At 38.2% G+C, this 14,113-nt stretch overlaps 2 protein-coding genes across 2 annotated transcripts; one reads left to right on the top strand and one right to left on the bottom strand.

The window, feature by feature from the left end:
* The first annotated feature begins 3,591 nt into the window (after window positions 1–3,591).
* On the top strand, window positions 3,592–5,208 carry LOC137749009 (equilibrative nucleotide transporter 8). Its single transcript, XM_068489189.2, has 2 exons — window positions 3,592–4,213; window positions 4,370–5,208. The coding sequence occupies exons 1-2, from the start codon at window positions 3,709–3,711 to the stop codon at window positions 5,062–5,064; spliced, it is 1,200 nt and encodes a 399-aa protein (XP_068345290.2). The 5' UTR covers window positions 3,592–3,708; the 3' UTR covers window positions 5,065–5,208.
* Window positions 5,209–6,901: 1,693 nt separating this feature from the next.
* On the bottom strand, window positions 6,902–8,787 carry LOC137747214 (Tetratricopeptide repeat (TPR)-like superfamily protein). Its single transcript, XM_068487281.2, has 3 exons — window positions 7,692–8,787; window positions 7,427–7,599; window positions 6,902–7,313 (listed from the first exon to the last, which is right to left on the bottom strand). Exons 1-3 carry the CDS (start codon window positions 8,319–8,321, stop codon window positions 7,139–7,141), a joined length of 978 nt encoding a protein of 325 aa, XP_068343382.2. The 5' UTR covers window positions 8,322–8,787; the 3' UTR covers window positions 6,902–7,138.
* Between the last annotated feature and the right edge of the window lie 5,326 nt (window positions 8,788–14,113).

Here is a 14,113-nt window from a genome sequence, read left to right as displayed (position 1 = left end):
ATATTGACATAAATCTATCTGCAAATCATTATACCCTAACTTAAAGTAACAAATATATGAATGTATATCATACCTATAAGTAAGATATGAAACTTAACTAAAAGGTAGAAAAAACATAATACATCTACAAACAAGACACATGAATCTTACTTGATTATAAAAAAGAATATGTCATATAGGTAGATAAATATAATTAACCTATTGTGACATCCCACATCGCCCAGGGGAGTGATACTTATATGTATATTCTCATCCCTACCTAGCACGAGGCCCTTTGGGAGCTCACTGGCTTCGGGTTACATGGGAACTCCGAAGTTAAGCGAGTAGCGCGCGAGAGCATTCCCAGGATGGGTGACCCATCGGGAAGTTCTCGTGTAAGTTCCCGTGACCCATCAGGAAGTTCTCATGTAAGTTCCCAGAAACAAAATCGTGAGGGCGTGGTCGGGGCCCAAAGCGGACAATATCGTGCTACAGTGGTGGAGCGGGCTCAGGAAGTGGTCCCTCCGGTCCAGGATGTGACAATTTGGTATCTCAGAGCATAACCCTGGTCGCGTGTGTGCCGACGAGGACGTCGAGCCCCTAAGGGTGGTGAATTGTGACATCCGACATCGCCCAAGGGAGTGATCCTTATATGTATATTTCTATCCCTACCTAGCACGAGGCCTTTTGGGAGCTCACTAGCTTCGTGTTCCATGGGAACTTCGAAGTTGAGCGAGTAGCGTGCGAGAGCATTCCCAAGATGGGTGACTCATCGGGAAGTTCTCGTGTGAGTTCCCAAAAACAAAATCGTGAGGGCGTGGTCGGGGCCCAAAGCGGACAATATCGTGCTACGGTGGTGGAACAGGCTGGGGAAGTGGTCCCCCCGAGCCGGGATGTGACACCTACGATATAGGTTGATTATAAAAATAAAAACTAAAATCTATAAATGGGGTTTAAAACGGGATAAAGAACAAGAAAGAACAAAATAAATAAATAATCAAAGAGATAATTAGGAAGAAAGTTGATTTTTATAATAAATCTTATCATTTAAGAGATAATTATTGATAATAAAATAATAAGATTTAAGGAATTAAACTTATTTTAATAAATTGGACTATTCCTACTATTGGCTCAAAAAATTGGACCTATATCAAGTTTTCCCTAAAACTTGGGTTTAAATTTAAAATTGGACTTGGAATATCAACACTCAATAGTAAATAAATAAATAGAATTAATATATTTAATTTGGTTATATTCAGTTTTTTTTTTTCAGTTTCAATATTCGGTTTGGTTTTTTTTTTTCTTTGGTTTTTTCAAACCCACCCCTATGTTACGTACCTGAAATAGAAAAAAGATGAATAATGAAGTCCAAGATAGGGGTACAGAATTATTTTAGTAGGACGAACATATTGTTATTGTGACATTTTATGTTAATAATATCATGCTCTGTGTAAATTTATTGTCACATGACAATATATTATCTCTTGACGTCACCTTACTATAAAAGTTGCTCTCCCATTCAAGAAATCCTCCGCTTAGCGAGATCTAAATGCTCATCCATCTCAAAAATACGTCTACCACTCTACCTTATGGGTTGATTGTGGTGAACAAAAAGAATATTTGCCCAAATATCTTTTCCTTTACAAGAAATAAAGGAACAAGATTTTTATGTATCACTGTTTGATTTTTCCTATTACATAATATGGAATTAACTTGGCTCCTTAAGATTGAGGACGTGTTTCTTCTCAAGATACTTCGTGTTTGGTTTTCGGAATTTTATGCCTATAATCAAAATCGTTCATACTATAATTATTCAGTAAAGATCATTTCTACAAAAAAAAAAAGTATAAAATGAGATTTTTTTTAGTCATCAAACTGTTTAAAACATATGCACAAATCCAGTAAAAAAAATTACAAACCATCTATCTATTTGCTACAATTAATTAACTAAATGACCTTATTTTTAATTAATTTTTTACATAGATAATCGTTGCAAAATAATTTACAACATAAACGATTCTGACCTCAAGCACGAAGTTTAGCAAATCAGTCACATACTACTTTGAGGAGGAAGTGAATCACAACCATCTAAATATGCAAAGAAGAATCTTTTTTATTTTTTTTCTGCAAATTTGATGCCGAGAACTCAAAAGCTTTCCTTTCAAGTGTTACATTATTGGTATCTAAATATACCTCAAATCTCAATGGCTTTTTACTCTTTAATGGTACACCACTCCCATCTCCCTCCCTCTCACTTTCTGGAAGAAGAAAGATGAAGCGTGAAAAAACCTTGAACTCAAAGTCAACATCTAGTCAAGTGTGTACATTAACAAGCAAAGTGAAGTGTATAATTGAACCCTAATAATGGTTGTACCATTGGCAGAGCATCTTTTTTGAGGTACTAGCAAAGCATCTTTTTTCTCAAAGAATAATGCTTGGGTGTTTGAAAGAAAAACAGCGAATTCTGTCAAAAACTCTATTGAAAATGGACAAGTTCATTTGTTGGAGTGATGTTGGTTCAAGTTTTCAATTCTATAATCATTTTATCACGTGTCGAGTTATGATTGGGCATTTGTTCATTTTAGAAAAACTTGCTGCTCTTCTTTCAGCATCCAAGCATTATTCTTTCTTAAATGTGCCATCAAATACTGCATATGGTTCCTGTTTATAGTACACTTTTTATTATAATTGTAGTGACTTTAGAGATGGTCGTTTGGTACCCATTTAGAACAAGACATGTCTTAAACAATATGTTTGCAGAGTTTATGATTAGTGGAAAGACCATTTGTTATTGCTTCTAGAAGAAGCACTTTCACTCATAAGCGTTATTACTAGCAATGGTTTTGTTGGGAAGAGGTCTTCCTCGAGAATCATCTAACATAGTCAGATGAGATTCTATGATCCATAAGCTATTGTTTTTAAGTTTTTCTTCTAAACATAGCCAGAAGCAATTTTTTGGTTGTCAGATACCGCTCTTTTAACTCTTGCATAAACCGTCTCAAACATGCCTAATTATCAATATATTTTGCGTTTGCTGCATCAAATTGTACGAATGGATATGTAAGTGTAGGATCAATGGTGATCTCTGAGTAGCACTATGTTCTGCCACTTGTGTACAGAAGCATCAAGAATAACAGCAACAGATAGTGGAACTCGAAAGATGATCGATTTCATTTCACCAGTGAATATGAATCCCTGACAGTAGAGAAGAAGAGAATCCAGTTCGTTGATGGCTAATCGAAACCAACCAAATGTGACACAGGGGACACACATATAGGTCCCTCTTCTTTCATTTCACATTTAACATCGGTCAATAGAATGATCACTCTTAAAGTCTCTTGACAGAAACAGGTTTTGGCTCTCCTCCAATGAATTTCCATTTGATGTGAAATTTCATGTACTTGTAATACCACCCATCCATTGATGTCCCTACTCAGCATAATTATCTTCCCTACGTGATACATGAATGAGATAGCCACATTGATGCTGATTCCAGATCTATCAATCAAATCAAGCACGTAACTCTATCAATCATATCACCAAGTTTATACAACCATGTGTTTATCTCTCTCATCACGTCCTAACTGGCTCAGTTTAGCCAGAGCTAGGATCTATCGAGATTTGGAGATTCCTATCTTGTCAAAAATCACTTTGCGATGTTTAATCTTGCCTTAAAATGGTGTATTATAAGATCCGACGCAGGCCAATAGGCCATCTAGAGCTACAAAAATGGAAGGTGGAGTAAAGGGTGTTGAATATCAAGCCCAGCCAAGAGATGCTTACAAGATTGCTTACATTATTCATTTCTTGCTGGGAGCAGGCAATTTGCTTCCTTGGAATGCATTCATCACCGCCGTTGATTATTTCGGGCATCTCTATCCCACCAAGCATGTCGAGAAGGTCTTCTCTGTCGCTTACATGAGTTCTTCGGTACTCGTATTGCTCGTGATGATGACATGGAGTGGCTGGTGGGAGAAGATGAGTCCTAGGCTGAGACTCAACTTGGGATTTTCTCTGTTTGTTCTCTCGTTAATGGTGGCTCCAATTACAGACTGGCTTTCGCACAGTTCTGCGTTGGGTAGTGGGAGAGCTAATGCAGGTTATGGCGTGACAGTTGCATCAGTTGTAGTGTGTGGCTTAGCTGATGGCTTGGTAGGAGGAAGCTTGATGGGATCCGCCGGCAAGCTTCCGAAAAAATACATGCAAGCTGTTTTTGCAGGAACCGCTTCTTCAGGTAACTATAAACTACGTACACAAATTTACGCCTTCATGCTTTACATTTCCAATCCAACATTGTTCTGATCCGTGCAGGACGTCATGTCTTTCTTAAATACATAATGTATAAAAATAGGACACATTGAGAAAACCTCACTTCTGATTGTATTGGCAGGTGTGATACTTTCTCTGCTGAGGATTTCAACCAAGGCGATGCTTCCACAAACCCCGAAGGGACTACAAACAAGCGCGCACTTGTACTTCATCGTCAGCACCATGTTCCTCCTGTGCTGCATCCTCGCCTGCAACTTGTTATACAGGTTGACAGTCATGCAGGAACACTGCAGGCTTGCTCAAGAAGAACCTTATTGCGCAAGACCAAAATTTTGGGACGTGGCGCGAAAAATCCCCGTGCCAGCTTTTGGGATTTTCGTAACCTATACAGTGACTCTGTCGATTTTTCCAGGATTTATTGCCGAAGATCTCGAATCCAATCTTTTTCGAGATTGGTATCCTATTTTGCTGATCACAGTGTACAATGTTGCAGATTTAGTGGGAAAATCATTGACTGCAGTATATCTTCTAAAGAGCATTAAAAGGGCAACTTTGGCTTGCATTGCAAGGCTCCTATTTTATCCAATCTTCACCGCTTGCCTCCATGGACCGCCATGGCTGAAAACTGAAATTCCAATGGGGGTTCTCACATTTATGCTTGGATTGACCAATGGGTATCTGACAAGTGTTCTCATGATGACTGTTCCGAAAACTGTGCCGGCTTCTGAAGCGGAGCTATCTGCCATTGTCATGGTCGTGTTCCTTGGAGTTGGCTTGGTTAGCGGCTCGGTTCTCGGGTGGTTCTGGATTTTATGAGGTTCCTTTGTTAGAAATGCTAAAAACCCTGTCAATGTATGTAAGCTCGTGTCTCTGTTAGAAGTGTTTTCGTAGTCCGATTACTTAGCCCTGGTGTGTAATTCCGTAGTTCTGCTCTATTGAATCGGAAACTTGCCTCTGCCACTTTCCAAGATTTATTTACTTCGCTCAAATGAACTCAACTAACTCGAAATTTTGATAACTCAACTCCCGAACGGGACTATATATGTCAAGTAAAATGCAAGAAATTTTTATGACAAACTTGATGAGTTGTTCTTGTTGACAAGATGTGCTAAACGCTCGACGCAGTGAGCTTCTTGGCATGTTGTCAATCCCTACAATGTCATAACACCACTCAAAAGCCATGAGCTGAACCCTTCAGAGTTTTGCAGGCACCATGCTCGGCAAAACTATCTGCTGCTTTAGACACGATAAACGAGTCAAATTCACCATTCTCCACCACCTTTTGCTGAACCCTTCAAGCAATCTGCTGCTTTAGTTCTGTTTTTCGAGTGAGGGAGACGATGGTGAAAGCATTCATACTCCGGATGTGGTCAATCGTCCTTCAAAAATGACGACAGCGAGGCGTTTTCCATTTTTTCGGGTTTGATTAAGAACTCGATTTGTGCGTTTTATTGTGTTCTCAAAACGCAATCTCTACTCAGGTTAGTTTGGTATTGATATGCTTTGAACAAAAACTTTATGTTGTGATGTAAGAATAAGAAGCTGTGAAATAAATCAGTAAAGTGTTTGGTAATGATAATTGTAAAAGTGCTTTTAATATTAAAAAAAAAAAAAAAAAGGAGCAATGTTATAGTGTTTGATAAATATTTATTTAAAACAGTTGTAATTGTGTAAAATGACAACAAAAAAAAAAAACTTATGGGCTTTTCTTCCTTTCTTTTTCTTTCTTTCTTTTTCTTTCTACCAAAAGTTCATGATTGTTTCCTTTTTTTCTTTTGTCTTTGTTTCCCTTTCTTTCTAGCTTTTTCATTCTTCTTTCTTTATATTTCGTTCTGCCAAAATGTTTTTGGCTTTTCTTCCATTTTTCATCAATGATCCCTCCAGAAATTTCAAAGTCCTCACCCACCTTGGTCCCTTCGCATTTCTCTTTTAGTTCTGGCGATCTGGAACCTTCATCCTCACTCCCATTTCTATTTCCTGCATTTCGATTTCCAGGGCATTACATGTTTTGGAAGGTGCGGTGGTGGATGGGTGGGTGAGATTTGGGTTATCATCTAGCAGGGAGTGGGTTGGGATCATGGTCTGCGACGTGGCGATGGGTGTATTTGGTGGGGATTGGGAGAGAGATGGGGCGGCGAATATGGGGAGTAAGAAGAGATGGAGGGGATGGGTTGGTGAATCTGGATAGTACGGCATCAAAGAGCGACTAGAGAAAGGAGGGTGGAGTTTAGAACTAGGATGAAGGAGAAGGAGAGGGTAAGGTTGCCATTTAAAAAAAAAATTATTTAATGGCACTGTTCACCTCTGTATTATGATAAAAAGCTGATTTTGCTGCTTTACCTTTTTAGTTTTTTTTTTTTTTGTTCATTCAAAAGTAAGAAGAAAAAATTGTTGATTTTAAAAGTTTACCGAACACAAAAAAAACTGGAAGCTTTTTTTCATACCTCCTTTTTTTTAAAGTTAAGAAGTACCAAACTTGTACTAAATCTTTCTAGCGTTCATGCTTGAATTCGATTCATACTGAAATTCGAAGGGAATTAGATTCAAACCGAAATCCGAAAGGAACCAACTATTGAATCCTCTCCTTCAAGCTAAGATCAATATAGTTCTGAATCAAATCGAAAATTTCGATTAAGGGTTGTTGCAGAGAGAGTTATGCCTTCAAAAATTTCCATTCCATAACTTATTTTTGTTACATTTCTTTTTACAAAGATTTGAGTAGAAAAGATGTTGACAACAAAAACAGAGCTATCAGTTAACATAACCCAACCCAACCCAACCCAATTTATCACGAAACCAGCAGCATCCAAAGGATCACCCAAAAAGGTTAAAACTTTATATAAACAAAAGGTCAGCCTCTGAACATGTAGATACATATATCTCTATGTATCTATGCAGCAGCAGCTAATGGAGGTGGTACGGGAGGAATTCCATGAAACAAATTGGTTGCCGAAGCCCTGTTATTCGCCCCTTCTTTCACATTCTCCTCCTCGTCTTCCTCTTCGTCTTCCTCCTCCTCCTCCTCCGAATCCCAGAGGAATTTCGCATATGATGCTAGAACATAACTGCAAACCATCAAATCATATAACACTGTCAGTACAATTGATTCGCAAAACGTACCAGCATGTTATCGATACATTATATAGACAATACAGATACAATATCGACGGCGCATTACCTATCATCAGGGGCAGCTTGAACAGCTTGATCAAAGTAAGACTGAGCTCTGGGAGCATCCTTATGAATCTGCCATACCAAATCCGCAAACATTGACAGAACATTTCCGTCGTTCGGGCCCGCCAGAATTGCTCTCCCGCAGTATTCTTCGGCTTTTTCGAAATCCCCTCGAACCTGTAATTTTGTCATCACAAAACATCATTAGCTCCAATAAAGATTCAATCTTTTGTACTTAAATTTAAAGATTTTGGTGTAAATTTGCATACGTCTTTCAAAAATTGAGCATAATTGCTAAGGAGCATGGGATTTCTAGGATTAGCGTCGATCATTTTCTGGTAGTACGCATCAGTGCTCGCACCGCCTTGATTCGATTCCCAAAACCCATTGCTCCCACCATCTCCTTCGTCCGATCCACCACTCCCTCCGCCATTACCACCGCAGATCTTGCCGCCTCCTCCACCAACGCCACTCCCATCCAAAACGCTCAGCAACCCCCTGTTCTCCCTCAACCCCGCCTCACACCCCTCAAACTCCGGCAATCCCAACGACGCCGTTCCGCCAAACCCAGAAGCAATAAAGCCCATCTCCATCTTTATCTCCTCTTCCTCCTCCTCTCTCTCCTCAAACCCATTTAAAGGGTTGCTAAAGGCCTTTCTTCTCGGCGACGCAACTGAGAAATCTCTGAGATCGTCCGCGGAGACCGCCCGGGTCAACCTCCTCGTCGAGTCGCTGATCGGCGACAGCAAAAAGGGCGACCACGACGACGCCGAGAGGGTAACGGAGCGAGTTCTCGAAATTTGCGGGACTATTTCCGGTTGCTGATCGGAAAATGTGGAGTCTTTGGAATGCGGCAGCAATGAATTGAGCACCGGCGTCGATGAGCTCCGTAGAAGCATTTTTCCTTGATATAATCTGCGTCTGAGAAAAAACCCAAATCTCAGACTCCTTTGAAAACCCTAAAATTCCAAAATTCGAACAGAAAGATTGAAACTTTAAGGGGCAGAGAAATAAGGGTTTGTGAAGGAATTTGAGAATTTTGCAGGTTGGAGGTGTGGATGCAGGAAAAAGGACTTCATGGGGAGGTAATATATAGGAGGAGGAAAGGGCGTTGGTAGGGATGAGATCTCAGCCGTTGATTCTCTGCTTACAAAGTGGAGTGAGATGGGATGGTTTGATATTTTGAGGCACGTGGTTTAATTGGCAATTGGGGTCTAGGACGCGTTTGGTAGTGTGGCTTGGGTAAAAGCAAAAGCCGAAAAGGGCTTCTGCTTTTAGGCTTTTGAATTTTGATTTGCTTGGTCAGATCCTCAGCGCAAGAATAGCTCAATGGAAACCCTAAAAAAGTGTGGCTTGATCCTCCTCAATAGTCTCTAATCAAAGAACGTATAAATAAGGAAAGAGGGAAAATGGAAAAGTCTATGCGCCTCATTTTGCTAACTCCAGATTGTGAAGGTTAATTTTGGAAAATGATACTAAAATCAGTAGGTACAAGAATTAGGAAACTTGCATATTTGTGTTTATAGTAAGAGGGGTAAATTCGACATAAATTGCAGGTGAGTATGAGCGACGAATTTCAGGCTCAAATTGCAGGTGAATATGTGGTTAGCGACGAATTTCAGGCTTGTATTTTACATGGCACATCCTGGTCTTTAGAGAAGATTAAAATGTCTTTGTTAGTCTTCTCTTAGTGTAATCGCACATTATTTTCTCAACATTGATAAAGATGCCAAATTTATTTGCTAAATATCATGTATATGTTCAGTTCATTTAAATAAGGAAAAAAGAAAAGTCCATTTGGTATGCACCTGCAATTGCTACATTATTTCAAGCTTAATTTTGGAAAAGATTGCTAAAATTATTAGGTACAAAAATTAGGAAAGTTGCATAATTTTGTAATTTATAGGGGAAGTAAGAGGCGATCAATGGCCTTTTTTCCCTTCCATTTTGTTCCTCGCAACCACCAATTGTATGTTCATTTGAGGTGATGGATAACCAAAGGTCCAAATGAGAATAAAGGTCAAGAAAACCTAATAATATATTCTTGCACATCATCAACTTATTCACGACAATCACAAAAATTATTTTGTGCTGCTAAAAGTTTGGATGCAGTTGCATTATAGTTAGTTTATGTATTATAATATGGTGGACGACATTGTCTTTGTTCTTACCTTTGTTATTGCCCTTCTTCTTCTCACATGGGTGGACTTGCACAAAAAAAAATATATATGCATTGTTCAAAGTGATTAGTAAGGGCAATTTCACTGCCCTTGCCCTTGTCTTGCCCTTGCCCTCCTAAAACAGGTGGACTTGCTCTTATTAATACTTCTGTAGTTTAAGTTATAGTATCAATAAATATTCATTCATCTTACATAAACGAGTTATAACATGTGATCGTATTAGTACCACAAAATAACACTATTCCACAATCACAAACCATATTCTCGTTTAAAGAAAAAGGTATGTCCAATTTATTTCCAATGATACTAAGTACGTCAAATTTGTTTATCAAATGATATGTCAATATCTGATTGATTTAAACTCCACATTTTAAACTTTATTTATTACTAACAAATAAGATAATAACATGTACGCTAACACATCATTAAGTGAACAAATTTGATAATTCTATCATCTCTAATTATAAGAGATCCCGTATTTGAATCCCTCCTCTGATATTGATTTAAGAATTTGAGAAAATAAAATGAAAAGTCAATCAAGAACCCCTAATAATTTAATTTTAGATTAGAAATTTAGGAATGACTACAACACTCGTATATATTGCATACAATCATTATTTGATGGTCATATATATTCATGTGAATATATGTATTTAATACAATCACAATCTGACGCTAAGATGGTGATTTTATTAAGTACCTTAAGCATTGTAGCCAAATTCCGAAATTGGGTTCATCTAACAATTTGTTGCAGAACAACTTCATGTGACTGTCTACCAAAAAAATGCGTAGCACCAAATAATAGGCTATCACATTGTGCTACGGCAAATGACTAACTTTGAACGAACTATTTGAACAAAAGCATGCAAGTCATATTTTGATTAAAAGAATATCGAATGGATATCCTCTCATACTTCTGTGTCTAGAGCAAGCGAATTTAAAGATTCAGACCACATATTTTAAATCTTACAGACAATATTAACATCTTCATAACTTATCTCATATAAACCAAAAGTTCAAATCTCTCTCCGAATGGTCCTCATCTCTAAGTTCACTGGCTTCAAACTTCGAGATCTGGAGATGATCTCGGTTCGTATTTTGGGGAGTGTCTAGCCAAATCTTAAAAATAAACGTTCTTTTCCCATAAACAAACACGTCCTACCAAAGCAAAGTAGGCTTCTCGTAAGTACGCGGGAGGAAACCCAATTGCCCACTTCGTGTGCAATCTACTTTAAATCCGAACCGTTAGATTTGACGCATGGGGGATCGGACGGCTGGATGGACTCTCGTCACGTGATTCTTTTCCCCTCCCCCAAACAACCGGCATTTCTTGGCGCCTTCGATAAAGTAATGGCATGCTTTATTGCGGGCCCCTTGTCTTACTCAAATTCACGATTTTACCACTGGAACTGTTTAGTGGCCAGGCTTTGCTCGAGCTGGGACCAGTACTGTTGCATCCTAGGTGGAGCCCATAGGCCGCCACCTACTGGTTCAACGGTAGAGCTGTGCCGTAGAAGGCCTGGTCATGACGTCATAGTGGGCCTGACAAATTGATCATATTTGTGTCGTTTTCATATTATTTCTGTTTGGTGGGATCCCATGAACGAACCTTATTTGTCACGGTGCGGCCTACTTGCTCCGTCAAGGGTAAATTTGTCATTTGAAGACGGGGAAGATATTTTGTATCTTCTGTGTGTTTATCATCCGTCATTTCATTCTTATTTGGTTTCGAGTGGTTTGACAAATCTTGCTTCGTCTTTATGCGAATGATTAATACAACAGAAGCAAATATGTGTGCGTTAAGAAAGTTTTTAGTTTTCAGTTTTCACTACTTAATGTTGAGAGAAGCAAATATGTGTGCGTTAAGAAAATTTTTAGTTTTCAATTTTCACTAATTGATGTTGAGAGAAGCAAATATGTGCGCGCCGCACATAGAAAAGTTTTCAATTTGCAATTTTCACTAGTTATTATCAAGGTAAATATGTGCGCTTTGTACGTGTTTTTTAGTTTTTGGTTTTCACCTGTTGAAAGTGACGGGATTGCGAGTAAACCTAGCATTTTTGACCCAACCCGTTAACCCAACCCAACCCAATCCGTTAATATTAGTATTTGGATGGATGCTTAACGGGTCAGGTTGCTAACGGGTGAACCTGTTAACAATCCGTTAAATAACGGGTCATTTTGGGTCAACCCGTTAGCACCCGTTAGTTGATGATGTTTTAGTAATTTCAGTAAAGTCTTAACAACAAAAAATAAACTATGCAAAAAATAATAATAAAAAAATAAATAATAATAATAATTGTTAACAGGTGTTAACGAGTGAAACGGGTTAGATTCGGACGACCCGTTAAGTTTAACGGATTGGATCCGGATGATCCGTTAACTTAACGGGTCGGATTGAACCCAATCCAAACCTAAGAAACCTAACCCGTTTACAGGTCTAATTGTGAGGAGAGGTTGTATTTGTATATGTACGTCAGGTGTGGTGTGCGGCCCTTGTTGCTACAAAGTTTTATAAGTCATGTGAGTAAACGAGGGTCCAAAATTATTTGGTCAAATATGACTCTTCTACAATACTTGCCCATGCAGTTGTGCTAGGGGTGTTTGCGTGCATGGCGCGATCATAGCCGTTGATTATATGGGTAGAATTGACAATCATCATCAATTGTTGTGTTATCTTAGTGGCATAATCTTTCGTTAACCACCAACATAGGAAGTTTTCATCGTTCCTAACACACACACACGCACACACTTTTCTAACATGCATACATGAATGTAACTCTCAACCGTTAATATATTGTACATCTTACTTAATTTAAGGGTTAAGATTCACCCACATGGTCATGGGCGATATTACCTTGAGGAATTTTATTATGTAACTATATGGTCATTTAGATTTATTTAACTTTTATGTGATAAACCACAACTTTAGACTTATTTAACTTTTATGTGATAAACCACAAAGAAATAAAAGAATTTTATTTTATCTTTGAATGATGCATAAAAGGGACAGAGATCCCAGCCGGATCTCCCCCACTAAGTCCTAAGGATCCAGAGATCCAGACCCTTGAAATTTGATCAAACGGCTACAATTATTATCACTTTTGGAAGGACAGCCGTTGGATCAAATTTCAACAGTCCGGATTCTTAATTAGGATTTGGTGGGGTGAGATCCAGCTGGGATCTTTGTCCCATAAAAAGGACGACCTCAGGCCAACAAGGCTTCTTGCTTTGCGATGATCGATAATGAATGTCTATCGTACGCAACTTTACCCTTACTTCACAAATATGCTATTTTCACCTGTGAAAGATGCATGATATAGATAATGGTCTTTATCTCTCAAATAATGAAGTAGATAATGGTCTTTATCTCTCAAATATGGACTTGATTTGAAATTAATTCTCACAAACTGCCTGCATTTCACACCCACACACCATTATTTGGCAAATGGAACCAAAGTATCAGTAGTCTTCAAAGATGACTTGGTGAAGGGTCATTTTCTACACAAGTACTTCCAACTTTCAAAGATGAAGACTCTCAATCTCAAATAACGTAATTAACTACTGCTGTAAAGATCAAATCTTAATCGTATGTGTAAAGCTTATTCCTTTGCAATATCGTTGTTATCAAAATTTACGATCACGATAACTAAATATGCTATATCCTGCAAAAGAAAATTCTCCTTATGCTAAATGAGAGGCTTAGATGTACGGGCCAATAATTCAGATGGAGAGGGAAAAAAGAATTAACATTAGTCGAGGCATCGAGAGGTGGAGATTATAGATTATAGATTGTCACTAACTTGATGTTGGAAACCAAGTAAACGTTAGAAGACTCCAACTTGCAAAAGTGAGGTAGTAGACTAGTGAACAAAATGACTCCTAACAATGCCACAAAAGAGATAGAAATCCTATTTAGAATAGACCTCTCCAATTAGCATAGTTTTATAAGGTGGAGTCAAAGAGATGTAAGGCAAAAAAAAAATAGAGTGAAAGAGATGTGAAAAATTGACGATCCAATTTATGTGATGGAGATTCCATGCATATGGGTGGTAGTCAAAATATAGACCTCAAGATCGAAAGCAAACAACCAAATCAAATTCAATCCATATAATCTTGTAACGCCCAATGGGAGAAATCTAAATCTTTCATCTCATTGCATCCTCCAATAAGAATGAAAGGAACTTATCAAGTGGGATAGTCGGAAATACCGTTCAATACACCAAGTGTTATAATATAAATAGTTGAAATTATTTTTTCAAGTATTCAACCACTTGTATATTTGGTATACCAAACTGTGGTATGTACACTAAAAAATTTATCGCTAAAAGTGAGCATCTTTCACTTGCATTTCTAAAGGGTTTCAAACCATGTCCTATCCTACCCACCCTCGCCACTAGGCTAACTACAATAGCTTAGATAAGAATTTTTTTTTATCCCTCAGTATCTTTGTTTTAGCTAAATTCCTACATTATCTTCATGTTATTGTTGTTGGCTTGCAATCTTCATGC

The sequence above is a fragment of the Pyrus communis genome, chromosome 2 (assembly GCF_041283825.1).
Source record: "Pyrus communis isolate YQ-2024b chromosome 2, ASM4128382v1, whole genome shotgun sequence".
Taxonomy (NCBI): Eukaryota; Viridiplantae; Streptophyta; class Magnoliopsida; order Rosales; family Rosaceae; genus Pyrus; species Pyrus communis.
The sequence above is the reverse complement of the archived record's forward strand: the minus strand, read 5'-3'. Positions and strand labels throughout refer to the sequence as shown.

Bases quoted from the DNA above. Each gene is read 5' to 3' on its own strand.
- LOC137749009 (XM_068489189.2), top strand. From the start codon at position 3,709: ATGGAAGGTGGAGTAAAGGGTGTTGAATATCAAGCCCAGCCAAGAGAT. The intron at 4,214-4,369 runs GTAACTATAAAC...TTGTATTGGCAG, and splicing joins TGCAGGAACCGCTTCTTCAG to GTGTGATACTTTCTCTGCTG.
- LOC137747214 (XM_068487281.2), bottom strand. From the start codon at position 8,321: ATGCTTCTACGGAGCTCATCGACGCCGGTGCTCAATTCATTGCTGCCG. The intron at 7,600-7,691 runs GTATGCAAATTT...ACAAAATTACAG, and splicing joins ATGCTCAATTTTTGAAAGAC to GTTCGAGGGGATTTCGAAAA. The intron at 7,314-7,426 runs GTAATGCGCCGT...GATGGTTTGCAG, and splicing joins CAAGCTGCCCCTGATGATAG to TTATGTTCTAGCATCATATG.